General features: G+C 35.1%; 1 protein-coding gene across 2 annotated transcripts in view; it reads right to left on the bottom strand.

Moving 5' to 3' along the window:
* Positions 1-321: 321 nt before the first annotated feature.
* Mtx2 (metaxin 2) overlaps positions 322-19,379 on the bottom strand; it is a 51,897-nt gene continuing 32,839 nt past the window's right edge. For both annotated transcript variants that reach the window (XM_090342584.1, XM_090342583.1), the window contains exons 5-10: positions 19,149-19,225; positions 16,890-16,982; positions 16,375-16,413; positions 15,860-15,985; positions 14,623-14,699; positions 322-759 (exon numbers count right to left, since the gene is read on the bottom strand). In XM_090342584.1, coding sequence (XP_090198710.1) covers positions 588-759; positions 14,623-14,699; positions 15,860-15,985; positions 16,375-16,413; positions 16,890-16,982; positions 19,149-19,225 — 584 coding nt within the window. In that variant the 3' untranslated portion in view covers positions 322-587. The remainder of the gene's footprint in view (positions 760-14,622; positions 14,700-15,859; positions 15,986-16,374; positions 16,414-16,889; positions 16,983-19,148; positions 19,226-19,379) is intronic.

Genomic DNA, 19,379 nt, shown 5'->3' on the forward strand with positions numbered 1-19,379 from the left:
AACAACAAAAAACACAAATAAGTAAGGTCCTTCTATCTATCCTTTTACCAAATGCAAAGCACAGCTGTTCTAATGAAATTTGGGCCAATTTAACTCAGGAAGAATGCTTGCATATAAAATCTGTGCCTCACAGAATCAGTTTATATTAATCCATATTTTCTAAGTGGGTATTAATTAAGAATACTTTTCTGATGATCACTTTCACCATATGTCTAGCAGAGTAATCTCTGAATATGTAACACAAAATATATGTTACAATTTTTTCATATATATAAACTTCAATGAGTGACTTCAGAAAGATCAAAAGAAAATAAATTTAACAATTGTATAATTGCTTAGACTTTATTTTTGTATGTTTGTAAGGAAACAGAAACTTCAGGGTTTAGAGTACAATACATCAAATGAGACGACTGGAAATTAACAATGTATACACAAGGAAGGGTATAAAGAATATGTATAGGATACATTATTTGTTGTGAGGTTGCAGTATTTTTGGCTTTAAAATTCTCATACTAGTATCTATTATAACATTCAAGTAAAACACATTTCAAAAGTTATTTTTGAAATGACTGTATTAAAATGCGACTCTAAGACAACCTGCTTCTACAACGATCTTCAAAATAGTGCTGTTCAATTCTTCTACAGAAAGCAAGGAGGTTACAATAGTTTTTCACCTTCTCAGAAAGTTCATCATTGGTCAGCCGAGTGGTGAGAATGGTATACAGATGGCCAAATACTAGGGCATCAAGTTCAGTAGGTCTAAAACAAAAGCAAAAATGACAGTAATATTAATGAGACCTGACTTAACTCTTCTTTTTTTATTATTGTAAAGGTGATGTAGAGAAGTCATGTGAGTAAGGCAGTGAGTACATTTCTTTTTAAACAATGTTACACCAGTACTCCCTTGTCATTTCCTGCTTGCCCTACCTTCTAACTCCTCTCTGACCCCCCCCCCCCCGCAAAAAACTGGGCCCAAGTTATAAAGTTCATTTCTAACAATGTCTTGTATTACTGATTCACTCTCTGACCCCACCATGATTCCCTTTCCGAAATCAGATAAACTTATACACAAGACAAAGGACACCAAAATAAAAAAACAGTGACCACAGGCAGTGAACGGGAGGGTGGGAGGGGAGACTGAAAACAGTACAGTACACTAAAACAACAACAACAACAAACCCTCTTATTTCCCTATCTCTGCATTCATTTGGTTAGCATCATTTGATATGGTCATGAGTACTGGCTATTGTGATCCTCTGCTAGGACTACGTAGGCATAGACCAATTATTACTTGAGGAAACCATGGAGCCTATGTTTCTTTGGGTTTGGCCTACTTCACTCGATATGATTTTTTTCAAAGTCTTCATTTCTTTACAAATGGGGTAATGCCATCCTTTCTAATGGAAGCGTAGAATTATATTGTCTGAATGGAATGAATTGGACTACCATATCTACTGGGGGTATCCAGATTGATTCCATATCTTAGCTATGGTAAGTAACCCTTATATATCACCCAGCACCAGAATCAATTTCAAATGGATCAAAGACCTCACTGTAAGATAAAATATCCTGCAAAATATTATAGGAAGGGATAGGGAACATTAGGGTTCCTAGGTTGAAACTTCCTAAATAAAGACCCCGAAACAGAACACATCAAAGAAAGGCTGGATAAGTGAGACTGCATTAAACCACAGTGCTTCTGCATGGCAAAGGACTTATCTAGCAAGATAAACAAAAAGCCAACAGATTGGGAGAAGATCTTCACTAGCCATACAACAGACGAGGGCCTCATATCTAAAGTACACCCAGAGTTCAAAAAATTAAACCCTTCAAACAAGTCCTCATAGAAATAACCACCCCATTAATAAGTGGGCTAAAGACTTCAAGAAGGACTGCTCTGAAGAGGAAATAAGGATGGCCGATAGATACATGGAGAAATGTTCAACATCTCTGGCCATAAAAAAAAATGCAAATCAAAACTACATTGAGATTCCACCTCACCCCAGTTAGAATGGCCATTATCAAGACAACAAATAATAACACATGCTGGCAAAGATGTGGCCAAAAGGGAACAATACTACACTGTAGGTGGGAGTGTTGTTCAACCATTTTGGAGAGTAGTATAGAAGTATGGAGGGTCTTCCAAACTACTCCCCTATGACCCAGCAAACCCACTCCCGGGCATTTACCCAAATGAACACAAACGACCACACTAAAGCTACCAGCACAACTATGTTTGTTTGTTTTTTGTTGTTGCTGTTTTGAACTCAAGTGCGTAGGTGCTGTCTCTAAGCTTTTTTGACCAAGGCCAGTGCTCTACCATTTAAGCCACAGCTCCACTTTGTTTTTTTTTTTTCAGAAATAAGAGTCTCATGGGCTTTCCTTTCCAGGCCTGCTTCGAACCATAATTCTCAAATATAAAGGTCTGAGCCACATTCACTCAAATTACTTTTCAAAATATACCATCAATTAAAAAAAATTCATAGAATAATCCCACCACAGCTTGAAAGAACATATTCCTTTTTTTCTTATAAAACATGAAAATCTGGGGCTGGGAGTTTGGCCTAGTGGTTAAAGTGCTTGCCTTGCATGCACGATGACCCGGGTTCAATTCCTCAGTACCACATACATAGACAAAAGCTGGAAGTGGTGCTGAAGCTCAAGTGGTAGAGCTCTAGCCTTGAGAAAGTCCAAAGACAGTGCTCAGGCCCTGAGCTGAAGCCCAGGACTGGCAAAAAAAAAAAAACAAAACATGAAAATTTGCTAGTTGTAAAAATTGTAATTTGCCAGTTGCAATTTGCTTTTTGAAGAGGACTATTTATGTTAACGGATCATCTTAATTTTACTATTTTAATCATCAAATAAATGTAGTAGGGCTTCAATATATCAGGGAACTGTCAGATACAAAAATAAGAAAAACGTAAATGATTTTTTTTATATTTTTATTGTAATTAATAAAAGGGCTACATGATATTTGCCAGATAGAAGGTGCATTAATTCACATATATTGATACCCTTTCATATGTTTGGTCCCCATTACCCTCCCCTCCACTCCCCCCCCCCCCCCCCCCCCCCCGTGTTGGTTTTCCCCCCTTCCCTATCCTATTTCAAATAACCAAATACAAATATATCCAATATATCAGATAACAAAGTGAGATACTGTTACAATATGAGATAACCAAGGGACAGCAAAAGAGATGAGAGATAACATAGTACATTAAGGACAACAATCATTCGTTATATGGCTTTTGTTTCAATATCCTGGAGGTCTTTTCAATTAGCTTTATACTATATGGCCTTATGTATCAAGGTTTTGCTCTATTGCAGATCTCTGCTAGTAGAGCCCAAGGTTTCTACTGATTATGACAAATGAGGGAAACCATTGAGCCTAAGTTCCTTTGAGTCTGGCTTACTTCAGTCAATATGATTTTTTCTAAGTCTTTCCATTTCCTAACAAATGGGGCACTGTCATTCTTTCTAACAGCAGCATAGAATTCCATTGTGTATAAGTACCACATCTTGTTGATCCACTCATCAACTGAGGGACATCTAGGTTGGTTCCATATTTTTGCTATGGTGAATAATGCTGCAATAAACATTGTTGTGGTAGTGGTAAATACAATTTATTAAACAGTATAGAGTTTATAAGTAAAATGTGATAAGAATTTTTAAAAAAAGGATTTCACTGTAGTACTGGGACAAAAAATATCCAGTTTTCAATCATAATATAACCTCAGTTTTTACCACTTTTAAAGTAATTTACGTTTCTAAAGACATAAACCCCCAAATTAATTATCTGTAAGTGGGGCATCAAGCTATACAATATTATAACAAATTCTAATGTCATTATTGCTAAAAGAGAAAACACCATCATAATTATGAATTGTGTGTGTCCTGGTACCAAGGCTTAAACTCAGGCCCTCATGTTCTCATTTGGTTTCCTTTGCCCTACTACTTGACCCACGTCTTCAGTACACAATTACACATTTTTACTATCAATCCTATAATGACAGGTTTTTGAGAAAACAAGTGCTAACCACTGCCACTTACTAGCTATGATCCTAATTTCATTCTCCATATAGCATTAGATCCTCTACTATCTATTGTTGAGAGAGAGGGAAGGAGGGAAGGAGGGAGGGAGGGAGGGAGAGAGGGAGAGAGAGAGGGAGGGTGAGAGAGAGAAAGAGAGAGAGAGAGAGAGAGAGAGAGAGAGAGAGAGAGAGAGAGAGAGAGAGAGAGAGAGAGAGAGAGAGAGCGAGCACGAGCAGGAGAGACAGAGAGAGAGACAGAAACACTAGATACTTCTTTCCTAATGTTTTCAAAATACATAGAAAAATGCATGGCATAAAGTGGGTTCTCACTATGTATTGCATGAGTCAAAAGAAAAAAAGTGATATGCTTCTCTTACCATACTGTAACTGCATTTACCTGTTTCATACTTCATGTTCTTTAAAATAAAGGTGATAATGCCTTATGTAATTCTTAGCACAGTAGTAGATCTAATCTGAAATAGTATTTGCTAAATAAATGAAAGAATTCTGACTATACAGTACAGGATATTTTATTTTTCCAATATCCATTATTCATATTCTTTCAAAGTCTTCCTTCTCTGACACATTCATAAAGTGAACATACAGACAAGCATGATGGAGCATGGCTGATCTCAACATCTAAGAAACTGAGGCAGAGGAATCATGGGTTCAAGATCAGCTTGGGTTTCAAACAGAGTCCTTGTCTAAAACAAAATAAATTTAAAACATAATTTTAAGCCTGATGTGCAGACTATGGCCATATTTTAAGAGGATAGTCAACAGGATAAATTTTGTTTTGGTTTTGGGGGGGTTTGTTTTGTTTTGTTTTGCCAGTCCTGGGCTTGAGCTCAGGGCCTGAACACTGTCCTTGGAATTTCTCAAGGCTAGAACTCTACCACTTGCGCCTCAGCACCACTTCTGGCTTTTTTCTATGTATGTGGTACCAAGGAATGGAGCCCAGGCCTTTGTGACAAGCACTCTACCACTAGGCCAAACTCCTAGGATAAGTTTGGGGTTTTTTTTTGTTTTTTTGTTTTGTTTTTTTAAATCACGAGTGTCCTTGGACTCAATTGCACCATCATCTCTATTTTTTTTTTTTTTTTTTTTTTTGCCAGTCCTGGGCTTGAGCTCAGGACCTGAGCACTGTCCTTGGTCTTTCTCAAAGCTAGAGTGCTACCACTTGAGCCTCAGCACCACTTCTGGCTTTTTCTAAATATATGGTACCAAGGACTCGAACCTGGGTCTTTGTGCATGCTAGGTAAGCACTCCACCACTAAGCCAAACTGCTGCCCTCCCACTTTTTTTTTTTAAATCACAAATGAGGACTCAATAACAAACAGATCTTTATAAAGACCCAATGAAATCATGCAGAGTGGACAAATGTAGAGCTAAAGTACTTTGTAACAAGTAATGTAAACACCAACTCTTTCACATCTCTAAATCATGCTCTTTATTAGCAGGAGGGCATATTGGGGTTTGATTTCTGCTAGGCAAGCACCTACTGCAGCCATGCTACTGGCACTTTTAGCTTTGATTATTTTTTCAGATAGAGCCTTGAGTTTTATGCCTGGCCTTGATCACAATACTCTTACCTAAATTTCTCCCATAGATTACACAAATAAAACATTGTACCTGGCTGCTTTGTTGAGATGCAATTTTACAAAACTTTTCCCTAAACTGTCCTCAGACCATGACCCTTCCAATCCTTGCCTATGACTCCCAGGTAGTTGAGATTATAGAAATGTATTACCACACTTAGCCCACCTAAACATTTCTCAAAAGGTATCTTGTGTCTTACCAGCTGAGGATTTACTTTTTAATTTTTGTTTAGTGATCATTACCATCAATCCTTGTATGAGCCTGAAAGATGTGAATAGCTTTTATGTAACTTCTAGGTTATAGCTATGCACTCTTTATCAATAGATGAAAGCTCTGAGTGAGTTAAAGTATAAATGTGTGCTCAAATTAAAATGGTCCAGAAAAACCTAAGAAGGAGTCCAATTGTTTTATTTGCTGAAAACATACAGCCTGGGGCCAGGAGTTAGGCCTATTGGTAGAGTGTTTGCCTAGCATGCACAAAGACCGGGGTTTGATTCCTCGGTACCACATACATAGCAAAAGGCCAGAAATGGTGCTGTGGCTTAAGTGGGAGAGCTCTAGCCTCGAGAAAGCCGAAGGACAGTGCCCAGATCCTGAGTTCAAGCCCCAGGACTGGCAAAAAAACCCAAAAAACAAAAAAAAACAAACATACAGCCACATAACTCCAAATGTGATTAATTATATATGGATAAAAGCATACAAAGATTTATCTGGCATTATAGGAAATAGTAACTTTCTGACAAGGTACATTAGAAAATTTATGAAAAAAGTATAATACAATGGACTGAATCAAATAAAACACAATTTATAAAGCATATGTCCTATAAACCTTACAGATTTTAGCAACTCCTTATTGACCTGACACACATAAATTATCAAATCTCAGAACCTCTTTTTATACAAATTCTTCAGGTGGTTACAAAACTATATGCCTTTGTGAAAACTCATAGGTCTATACTCACAAAAGTGCAAATTCTACTAAACATAAATTACGCCTCAATAAACTGATTTTATGAGCACTCCTATAATCTTAGCTACTCAAGAGGCTGAGATCTGAGGATTGCTGTTCAAAGCCACACTGGTCAGGAAAGTCTATGAGACTATTATTTTCAATTAACCATGAAAAAGCTAGAAGTGGAGCTGAAGCAGAGTGCTACCCTTGAGCACAAAAGCTCAGGGACAGTGCCCAGGGTCTTAAGTTCAAACCCCAGGACTGGAGTGCCCAAGCAAGCATGCGTGCACATGCACACACAATTCAAGCAACAAATTAAGAAAAATACCTGCAATTCATTGAACCCAAAATTTCCACTGTGTAAAAACCAAAATTTTCAAGAATTTACTGTTTTGTTATAGTCCATAAAGAAAACAAAATCTAACATTCCACTGTTATGCTTAACAGTCTATGGACTGTAATTTAGTAAGGCAGAAATTCCTTCCTAAGAGCTTTATGATATTTCAAATATACTGCAACATTTATCTTTATTTATAGACTTTTTATTAAGAAAAAATTCCAGGATGATAAATATATTTTTAAACTCTTAAGAAATGTGTTGCCTTCTTATCGTGAATAATCTTTTTTTCAATTTCTGTTGATTATCTACAACTCTTTCATTTGAATATCAAAATTAAAAGTACTATAAAACGTGAATGTTTTCCATAAAATTTTTCTACTACTTTTTTGCTTTGCTTACCCATTATTATTTCATTTTTTTCTCTTTAGTGCTCTTTATAATATCTAGTTTCTCAAAGAGTTTATCTAGGTGCTTCTTAATGTATTGTTAATTTGTCATCTCTACATACTAGAAATAATCTACACATCCTTTATATCTACTTTTATACTCCACATATACCATCACTCATTTGTAAGTCAAGTTTCTTGCTTGTTCTCTTTTCCAAAGAAAAGGTTTTTGCTGTGAGAGTTCTCTTAAACATTTTTTTCCCTTTTACATGTCAAACAAAATCATTTGATTTCTTTCATGAGTCTTCTCTTCACATCTTTAGTTGGTCAAAATTATATTCTAATTGCAAAGCATAAAAAGAAAACTAACAGGATTTAACTAAGTTCAGTATATGTGACAGCCAAGAAAAAACTTTAAGGCCTTCATTTTGGAGTCTAATCCATATATCTTAATTTAAAATACCATTCTAACTTACTCACAAAGAATGACTACTGCCATAGATAAAGGGATATTACTGAGAAACATTTTGCTACAGCAAAATAAAAAGGTAGGTTATATTTTTGGAACTGTAGTTTATCTATATTGTAATATTGATTCAATAATTAGGTAAAAAACTTTAGTTAAAATTATTTTGTTCTGGCCAGGAGTTTGGCCTAGTGGTACAGTGCTTGGGTAGCATACACGAAGACCTGGGTTTGATTCCTCGGTACCTCATACATAGAAAAAAGCTGGAAGTGGTGCTGAGGCTCAAGTGGTAGAGCTCTAACCTTCAGAAAGTCCAAGGACAGTGCTCAGGCCCTGAGCTCAAGCCCAGGACTGGCAAAAAAAAAAAAAAAAAAAAAAGAAGTAATGTACCCACTACCTGAAGAATATAACTGTAACTCTTCTATACAATACTCCGACAATAAAATACAATAAAAATTAGTTTGTTTTTTACTCATAATCATTTATCGGCAAAAATGTTAATATAAATATATAAGACTACTTCAAATAATTACATATCTTAATATCAATTAAATAAGTCCTCAAGTGCAAGCTCTTCATATTATAACTAAATTTGAACTTCTTATATAAGCTTAAACATAACTGCATCCTTTATGAAGAAAAGTATTATCCTGCTACTGCCTCTAAATCACATGCCCAAATGATCCCAGGTACTAAAACCTTAACAATGAATTTAACTATAGCATCCTCTAAAAAGAGCATACACCCCTGACAAGATTAATCAAAAAAAGGAAAGAAGAGAATGAAAAGATTAGAGATGCCACGGGAATAATCACAATTGACATTCAAGATATCCGAACAATCATAAATAATTACTTCCAGAACCTATATTCACTGAAACAGGAAAATTTAGTAGAAATGGGTAATTTTTTAAATAAGCTACACAAATTGAACCAAAATGAAATGTCAACTGAATAAACCAATTTCGTGCAGAATTCTTTTTTTTGCCAGTCCTGGGCTTGAGCTCAGGGCCTGAGCCCTGTCATTGGACTTTCTCAAGGCTAGATAGAGTTCTCCCACTTGAGCCTCAGCACCACTGCTGGATTTTTTTCTATGTATGTGGTACCAAGGAATCGAACCTGGGTCTTCAGGCATGCTAGGCAAGCACTTTTACCACTAGGCCAAACTCCCAGCCCCTTTCGTGCAGAATTCTATAAGACTTTTAAAGATGTGTTACTACCTATACTCGTAAAGCTCTTTTTTTTTTTTTTGCCAGTCCTGGGCTTGAGCTCAGGGCCTGAGCACTGTCCTTGGACTTTCTCAAGGCTAGAGCTCTACCACTTGAGCCTCAGCACCACTTCCAGCTTTTTTTCTCTGTATGTGGTAGCAAGGAATCGAACCCGGGTCTTCATGCATGCTAGGCAAGCACTTTAACCACTAGGCCAAACTCCCGGCCCCTCGTAAAGCTCTTTTGAGAAACAGAAGCAGAGGGAGTCTCCCAAACTCATTTTATGGAGCCAATATCACACTCATCCCCAAACTAGTGAAGGATCCAACAAAAAAAGAACTAGAGACCAATCTCCCTGATGAACAGACACAAAGCTACTCAATAAAATATTAACCAACAGAATCCAGAAAAAATTAAAGAAATTATACACTATGACCAGGTAGGCATCCTCCCACAGATGGTTTAAACATTTGTAAATCAATGTAATTAACCATACAAATACAGTTAAGGTCAAGAATCATATGATTATTTTTCTGGACACTGAGAAGGCGTTTGACAAAATATATCATCCATTCATGTTGAAAGCACTAGAGAAAATAGGAATAGAAGGACATTCTTTAAAATAAAGCTATATATGACAGACCAACAGCCAGTATCATACTAAATGGAGGAAAAACTAAAACTATTTATCTTATCAGGAACAAGACAGGGATGCCCACTCTCCCCACTTCTCTTCAATATAGTATATTGCCAGAGGAATAAGGCAAGGGAGGACATCAAAGGGATCCACATAGGGAAAGAAGAAATTAAACCATCCCTATGTGCAGATGACATGATCTTATACCTGAACAATCCAATAAATTCCACTCCCAAACTCTTAGAACTAATAAACCACTTTGGTAAAGTGGCAGGCTACAAAATCAACCTGCAAAATTCAGTAGCCTTTCTGTACGCCAACAATCCACAAAAAGAAGGAGAAATCAAAAAAATGATCCCATTTGCAATAGCCCCCAAAAGAATAAAATATCTGGGAATTAACTTAACCAAAGATGTAAAGGAATTATTTAATGAAAACTATAAAAGCCTAATGAAATAAATTAAAGAGGATACAAGGAAATGGAAAGACATCCCATGCTCATGGGTAGGGAGAACCAATGTAGTGAAAATGGCCATACTGCCAAAACTGATATACAATTTCAATGCAATCCCCATTAAAACCCCAAGGACATTCTTTACTGAAATAGAGAATATAATCCAAAAGTAGATATGGGACAAAAAAAGACCTAGAATAGCGAAAGTGATTCTAGGCAAAAAGAGCAATGAAGGTGGTATTACAATACCAGACTTCAAACTCTACTATAACAGCATGGTATTGGCACAAAAACAGACCAGAAGATCAATGGAACAGAATAGAAGATCCAGAAATGAAACCACATGCTCATAGACAATTTATATTTGACAAAAGAGCTAGACATATACAGTGGAATAAACAAAGCCTCTTTAATTATTGGTGCTGGGAAAACTGGGCGGAAAACTATGCAGAAAACTAAAAGTTGATTCCAGCCTGTCATCTGCAGGAACATTTACTCAAAAGACCTCAATATCAGACCTGAAACTCTGTAACTGCTACATGACAGAATAGTAGATATACTGGAACATAGGCACAGGCAGAAATTTCCTGAACCAAGTTCCAGGGTCACAATAGATTGGAGAAAGACTCGACAAAAGGGACTACTTAAAAATAAAAAGTTTCTGCACAGCTAAAGACCTATATAGCTACTAAAACAGAAAGATAGCCAACCAACTGGGAAAAGATATTTACCAACCATACATCAGACAAACACTTAATATCCAATATTTACAGGGAACTTAAGAAATGAATCCCCTCAAACCCAACAAACCTTGCTAAATGGGCAAGGGAACAAAAAGAGACTTATCAGAGAAGAGGGAAAAATGGCGAAGAAACATAAGAGAAAATGCTCATCATTCATAGTCATTAAGGAAATGCAAATTGAAAACAACCCTGAGATAATACCTTACCCCAATCAGAATGGCCAATATTCTGAATTCAGACAACAACAAATACTGGTGGGGATGTGGAGAAAGAGGAACCCTACTGCACTGCTGGTGGGAATGTGAACTAGTACAACCACTCTGGAAAGCAGCTTGGAAGTTCCTCAAAAAACTAAACATAGACCTTCTCTATGACCCAGCCATACCACTCCTAGGCATCCACGCTGAGCATCATAATCAGGATATGATAAGGACACTTGTACATTCATGTTCACTTCTGCACTATTCATAACAGCCAAGTGATGGAAACAACCCAGATACCCTACTGCAGATGAATGAACACAAAAAATGTGGTACATATATACAATGGAATTCTACATAGCCAACAGACAAGATAAAATAATGACATTTGCTGAGACGTGGATAGAACTAGAACAAATCATGTTGAGTGAGATAAGCCAAGAGCAAAGGAACAAAAGGCACCTGGTCTCCTTGATATGTGGATATTAGATCCAAACAATACAAGAGCAATGACTCAATACTCAGGTATTCCAGGTCATTGACATGAAGTTAGAGAAATAAATATATCTATACAGACATAGAGGTCTATGATAGGACATATATTCTATAGAAATATATTGATAGATCAATATGTATTTATGACAAAGACTCAGCTTAATTTTAGTTATGTTCTTAAAGTTATGTGCCAGTGATTGCATATATATTTTTTCTTGAATGTTTGTTTGTAGAACATGAAATCTGAAAAATTATGTAAAAACTCAGTGTTAATAAAAAGCTTTAATAAAAAATAAAATAAAAACAGCATATAAACAAAAGCCAGTCATTTATAAACTGGAATAATGCACTTCAAATTTTTAGGCTTGTGAACCAATATGAATTCAATATCATAAAGAAAAATATAATACTAACATTTGGATAGATTCATTTGTGTTAGGGACAAAATAAATAGGAACATTGCTAAAGAAACTTTACTTATGTAGAATTCATGGCTTGAACTCTGACCTTTCTGTCTCAGAGATCAGCAGGTCTGAAATTTTATATGTAGTATACTTAAAATAATACCATTTAAATACTTTCAAACTGTTATCATAGCCACTTTTGCTACAGACATTAATATCTTTATCAAAAGATATTTGGCATGACTATAAGAAGATGAATGCTTATGAGGATATAAAAATAGTATCAAATAAAGCCTTTTAAAAATTATCCATCTAAAAGGAAAGACACTCTGTATTAATAAACCAAGAAAAGGATAAACTTTCTAAGCAAATCATTGATATTAAAAAACTAATTTAAACTGCTTTTAATGGATCACAAGATAACTTTTGATGTGTTAAAATTATAATTTTACTAAAGGAAAATTCATTCTCTGCCTATATTAGCAACTCTTCAAACTGCAAAAAATTTTGAAAAAAAAAATCCTGTCAATGAAACAAATTTGCATATATATATGCATATAACCTATATTTTTTATATTAATTTCTGTGCTTTACAAATATTTTTGTAACTTTCAAGAGATAAGTTAATAAGACTGTCTATCAATATTCTTACTATTCAGTTTTATACACATTCCCAATCCCCAGAGTAATATCCCATATAGACTGTAGCTGCATCTTGCGTTCATTGTATTTTAAAGATTAGAATTTCAATATTCTGCAGTTTGATGCATAGCACCTTGAAGTATGTCTATTAAAATCTTTATCAGGTCTGTAGACCAGGAGGAGGAGGAAGGGGACCATGACCTACTGGCTGCTTACTCTTCATTACACATTGTACCTAACACGTGCCATGCATCTTTTCTTTTTTTTCAAAACCAAAATAAAGGTTTTAATTTAGGATTAAAATGACATTAGGAAGTATTCCATGTTCGTGATATTAATAGTCATTTAATTGCAATTAATTTAGTTGTTATATCACCATAATTATACCCTTTATAGTGTTTTCACAGGACATTATTAAAAAGAAAAGGCAGAAGACAGAAGGAAGCAGGAAGAAAAAAAGCAAGAAAGCATGAGAAAAAGGAAAGAGGGTAATAAACTCATGGAAAACAGAGGTAGAAGGAGAAAAGGATGAAGGGAATTCCATAAAAAAACAATAAAATACAAGAACATACCTCTTAATTCAATATAATCAACCTTTAAGTTACACCATAGATAATATTATGGACCACTGAGTTTGAACACTATATTCTTAATCAGATTTCTTTAAGACACTGTTTGAATATGAAATAAAACAAAACACACAAAAGTTCTACCAGATTTTAAGCATGAATCAAACAATGCCTGAATTAGACAGCTGTACCTATCTTGTTAATGTATATAGTTTCCATCTTCTATTGAGTAAGAAATTTGGGTTAATATTTTACCCTGTAATCTAGTTATCACATTTAACAATGCATCAGAAGGGATGTTATACATCAAAGTAATAAGAAGGAAAGCCTTCATTAGCTGTTTATCCATCATGTCCATGCATACTGTAGCAAGAGGATCACAACAGTACCACACACCTTATGCCACCCTCCCAATAGCAGATCTCTTATCATGAAGACAGGTTCAGAAAGTAGGGTTACCTCCACAAGGCTGTTTTCCTACAGTTGAAAATGGGGGATCAGAAAATCTGAGCACTAGTAACTGGAAGTGACAGGATTTAACACAAGTTCTTTACCTGCCCTGTTACTCATCTCCAAACAATGAGCCAGAAAAGGGGACAATGCACTGGTGACATGCTATGTAGAGGTACACTATTAGGGAGGGAGAGGAGCGCAGGGAATGAGGGGAAGAACAAAAGAAAGTAGAGGGGAGACCAGGAGTTTGGCCTAGTGGAAGAGTGCTTGCCTAGCATGCACGAAGACATTCCTCATTACCACATACATAAAAAAAGCCGGAAATGGTGCCGTGGCTCAAGTGGTAGAGCTCTAGCCTTGAGAAAACCCCAAGGACAGTCAGTGCCCAGGCCCTGAGTTTAAGCCCATGGGAATGGCAAAAAACAAAACAAAAAAAAAAAAAACAAAAAAAACCCCAAAGTAGAGGGGAGGATTGATATGATTAAAACGTGATATATTCATGGATGGAAACATTATGAAATCCATAATTTTATGCAATGAGGATGTGCTAATAACCATATAAAAAGATTGTTTCCTTCCCACCCACCCCCCCAAAAAACCTTTATTATACAATAATGACTGATTTACAAAACTACACTTAAAATTTACAGAACTACACTTAAGAAAAACTCAATGACAGGGATAGAATTTTAGAAATCTTAGTTTCCCAGAGCCTAACACAATCAAGAGAGGCTAAATAAATGTTCACTAAATATTAAATTTTTTAAATAAGTCCTTTTTATATATCAATCTCTCCCCCACCTCCCTCCCTACCACCTATCCTTGTTCCTGGGGAGTGATCAGTGAATGGGAAGCCCCACCTGGAGGGCTAGAGCCCCTTCCTTCTGCCTCTGTACCTAGTGAGGAAAGGACCCAAGGCCCGGTCCCTATCAGAAGAAGGCTTATAAACATTTCCTCAAAAGTCCAGTTCTTTTGTGATAAAGGACCTCTGCACGCTAATAATACAGAAAAAAATTAAATATATATATCATTAAAATGTCTTACTGCTTGTTGAAGAAATATGGTTGTGTTCCCAGCCTTTGAGAAAGAGCTTGAAAGCACTGGTCTACATCTTCTAAAACCTATTCTTGGCAATGGATCCCAAAGGAAAATATTGAAGTTAGAAAAACAATAAAAAGTCTGTAAAACTACTTTACATTACAGTTTATAACAAAAAATAAATTGAAGGTAATTTTTCATAATGTATTTTAAAAAGACTACATATGACATAATAATGCTTTCTATACTGATGAGGGTCACTACAGCAAGTTTTCTCTCTCAAATCTTCACAGACTAAAGATGTTTTCTTGAGTCAAGTGATTTTACATTTTCAAATTTTCCATCTACAACTGAAACTGCTTACCCACCATCAGTAAGAGCATTTAGTTTGTTTTCCTACTTTTATTCATTCCATTCTTAATCATATACTAAACACTTAGTTTTTACTGAGCACATCATTTACTAAATTAAGGGTAGCCTTGGCAAAAGAGATCAATCCGTTTAACAATGCTTAAAAACACGACCTTAACAAAACAAATTAAAAAAAAATTATGCTACTTTACTAAATTTAAAACCAAAAAAAGTAGATTAAGAACTACATTCAATAAGGATGCTTTAAGTCCTGAAGAACTATATTTATTAACCTAAAGGATGTCAAGAATGTATTGTTCAATGGAGCATAAAATGAGATTACAGAGTGGTAGACACAATATAATCTCACATTTAAGGAAAATATTACTAAGAGGCATTCACAAAAATTTCTCCAAATTGTTAAGAATGACAATTTGTTTTTTAAATTTTTGTCAGTTTGGGGGCTTTAACTCAGGGCCTGGACACTGTCCCTGAGCTCTTTTGCTCAAGGCTAGTGCTCTACTACTTTGAGTCACAATGCCACCTGGTTTTCTGGATATTAACTGGAGGTAAGGTAAGAGTCTCACAGACTTTTCTACTCAGGCTGGCTTTGAACTGTGATCCTCAGATCTCAGCCTCCTGAGTAAGTAGGATTACAGATATGAGCCACCAGCATTTGGTTGAGTGGCACTTTCTAAATAGTGAAATATCAGGCAATTTTTGGTGGTGTATAATTTGTCTCACAGTAAGTATGTATAACTATTATAAAAGAAATAAAAACTACTTCATGAAAGACAATAGCAAATGTTAGGTGTTTTTAAAAAGTTATATAGTTCAAAGCATAAAAAAAAAATTTTTAACAGAGTAAAAGTCAATTTCAATTTCAACTAACCTGGTCCAGGGTCTTATTGCCCCATCCAATAGCTTTCATCTTACGTTTGACTTCCCACTGCTTCTGGTAGGCCAAAATATGATTAAGAGGCCAAGGATAAGGAGATCCATACCTAGGATGAGTAATCTATAACAAAGAGGTTTCATAAAAAACATGGTTCTTCCTAGAAACTATGTCTGTTTCTCCAAACAGAATTCTAAAAGAAATGTATTTGCAGAGAAAATATATACAGCAATCTGAAAACATGCCCTGTGTGCAATGTAAAAAAAAATTAAAATTTTAAACCATTCCCTTTAAAAATATATAAACTTTTATGTACTTTACAACCAGTTACATCAAACAATGACACATAGCTTCCCTAAAATGTATGTGCAAGCAAAATTAAAGTAAGTGAAAAACTATATCACTAATGGTATAAACCACAATGTTTCATTTATGAGCAGGGACTTGAGATTCTGAGCAAATGTGTTTTCTCATTAAATTTTAATTAAGATAAATGCTGCAGAACTACTCACCTCCCCTACTGTAGCTTCATCACACCACTGGAGATACAACTGGGGACAAAAGAACAGTCACTAAAATTTCAGAATACCAAAGAAAAAAAGGCAAGTTATTTCTTGCCATAGTAATCTCTTATAAACCAATTTTATAGGTCACAGATGTAAACGGTATTTCTTTTTAGATAATGTTGCTGTACAAAAGTATCAAATTTAATGGGTATACTTTATAAATATATTTTTCACATAATATACCTCTATGAAATTAAATGTGCAGGTATTATTTAAGTACACTTTGAAAGGCCAAAGTAAAACAACAAATTGCTAAGAACCACCCCTTCTTACAAACAGAAACTGAAGTCATCAGGTAACTTATTCAAAAATAATAATCAAATCATTTGGGTAACTATCCCAGATCTAGAATTTACTATTTTACCATTTTTAATAACTAAATTATCCATAAGAAAGTTCTATGTTATGGGAGACCATTGATTATAAAAGATTTTATTTCCTTTTATTATTTTATATTATACCTCTGCAGTCAAAAGCATATTGTTGACTAATTCCATATAAGCTTTCATTTCTGCTTTTTGGACTTCATCCAATCCATCACTAAGACAATGACCCTAGAGACAATTAAAAAAATTAGAGTTTTATTTTAAACGTACAAAAATTTTCAGTTATCTTATTAACATTCAATAGAACATGTAAGTGTCCAATGGATTAATTTCCAAAGTGACTCTAGGACAAAATTATTTTATATAAAAGTATATTTAACATTCTATCAGTATAAAATTCTAAGTAGTATTTATTTGTCATTATGTAAATGTATCTTCCACCTGGGTGCAGGTGGGTTACACTGTAATCCTAGCTACTCAGGAGGCTAAGAACTGAGGATCACCATCAAAGCCAGCCCACGCACGAAAGTCTCCAATTAACCACCAGAAAAACACAGGTGGTAATGTGGCTCAAATGGTAGAGTGCTAGCCTTGAGCTGAAAAGCTCAGAGAAAGTGCCCAGGCTCAGTGTTCAAACCCCATGACTAACAATAAACAAACAAACAAACAAACAAACAAAAAACAATAAATGTCTCTTCCATCACTATTTCACAAACAGAGCAGTCAGTAAAACTTGTGGGGTTTTTTGTTTGTTTGTTTTGTTGGGGTTTTGAGGGTTTTTTTTTTTTTTTTTTTTTTTGCCAGTCCTGGGCTTGAGCTCAGGGCCTGAGCCCTGTCCTTGGACTTTCTCAAGGCTAGAGCTCTACCACTTGAGCCTCAGCACCATTTCTGGCTTTTTGCTATGTATGTGGTACAGAGGAGTTGAACCTGGGTCTTCGTGCATGCTAGGCAAGCACTCTACCACTAGGTCAAACTCCCGGCCCCCAAAACTTGTATGTTTAAGAAAAGAATCCTTATAACTAAACAAATACCAGGACACTGACATCTTCCTAATAAAGAAATCGAAGTCTAAAAAAGATGTCAATAAAGATTAAAGATACATGGAGAAAAGGGAACAAATTTCCAAATTCTCATACACTATTATCAAGTAAGGATAAAGACATAAATCAGTATATCCATTAAGTCAATCTGTAAGAGTTTTAAAGAATATGATGCCCTATGACATCTCAATATCAATCTTAGGAACTTATCCTAATGAAACACACAAGAATACAATGGTTGACATAAAGGAAATGTATTTTAGCTTTCATAATAGCAAAAACATAATAGCAAATAGCAAATCACAACCAAAATGTCTCATCAATAAATATCTGAGTAAATAAAACTATCTAATAAAACTGAATACCACACAATTTTAAAGGATTATGTAAATTTATACATTTATAAAGTTATTCATATGGTAGGATTTATTTATATGGTAGGACTGATAATTTTAAAGGATAAGTTGCAAAACAGAATTATCATTATTTATATGTTCAAAAAATAAATGTCTCGGGATGGGAGTTTGGCCTAGTGGTAGAGTGCCTGCCTAGCATGCACGAAGACCCGGGTTCGATTCCTAAGTACCACATAACATAGAAAACAGCCGGAAGTGGTACTGTGGCTCAAGTAGTAGAGCTCTAGCCTTGAGAAAGTCAAAGGACGGTGCTCAGGCCCTGATCTCAAGCCCAGGACTGGCAAAAAAGAAAAAGAAAAAGGAATGTCTGGAAAGTATCCCCCAAATGTTAATGGGAGATACTTCTTATAACTAAAACTAAACTCAGTAAATGAAAAGTAAATTCATTCAAACAGATAAATTAATATTTTAAATTTCTAAACATATGCTACTTCCTTTCTGAAAAATCAGATATTTTATAAGAATCTAAAAACCGGGACTGTGAGTTTGACCTAGTGGTAGAGTGCTTGCCTAGCATGCACAAACAGTGATTTGATTCCTAGGTACCACATACATAGAAAAATCCAGAAGTGGAGCTGTGGCTCAAGTGGTAGAACTCTAGCTTTGAGAAAGCAGTGCTCAGTCCCTGACTTCAAGCCCCAGAACTGACAAAAAAAAAAAGAGGGGTTCTCACAAGAATCTAAAAAAACCTTCATTTTAAACAAAAAGTTAGAAATTTATCTACCATTTTTTTAAGTATCAAACTACCTCTTTGTCAATGACACATTATGAAAAACCTCCAGCTTATACTCTGGAAATACTTTACAGCAATATGCATCACTATTTTGTAAAACAAGGCTAAAATCAGCAAAAACTATAAGATATACTAAAGAATGATGAATGACTTATTTTAAAGTAATTGTACTCAAATTCATCTAATATCCTTTTTTTTTTATTACCTTGGCTTTAACAAATTGGACTATTGGACCAAGTTCTGATACTACCTGATTTCCCACATGAATAAAAGGCACTTTACCTGTTGAGGGAGAAAAAGAAATGTGTAAAAATACTTTTAGTAACTTGAAGTTTATGCTAATAAAAGAAATTGATAAGAACCCAGGCATGTTATTGAATAAGACTTTATAAAAGTGTAAATTAAAAAAAAATTACAGTCATAGATAGGTGCAGTG

The sequence above is a fragment of the Megascapheus bottae genome, chromosome 12, assembly GCF_031878675.1.
Source record: "Megascapheus bottae isolate mThoBot1 chromosome 12, mThoBot2.hap1, whole genome shotgun sequence".
Taxonomy (NCBI): Eukaryota; Metazoa; Chordata; class Mammalia; order Rodentia; family Geomyidae; genus Megascapheus; species Megascapheus bottae.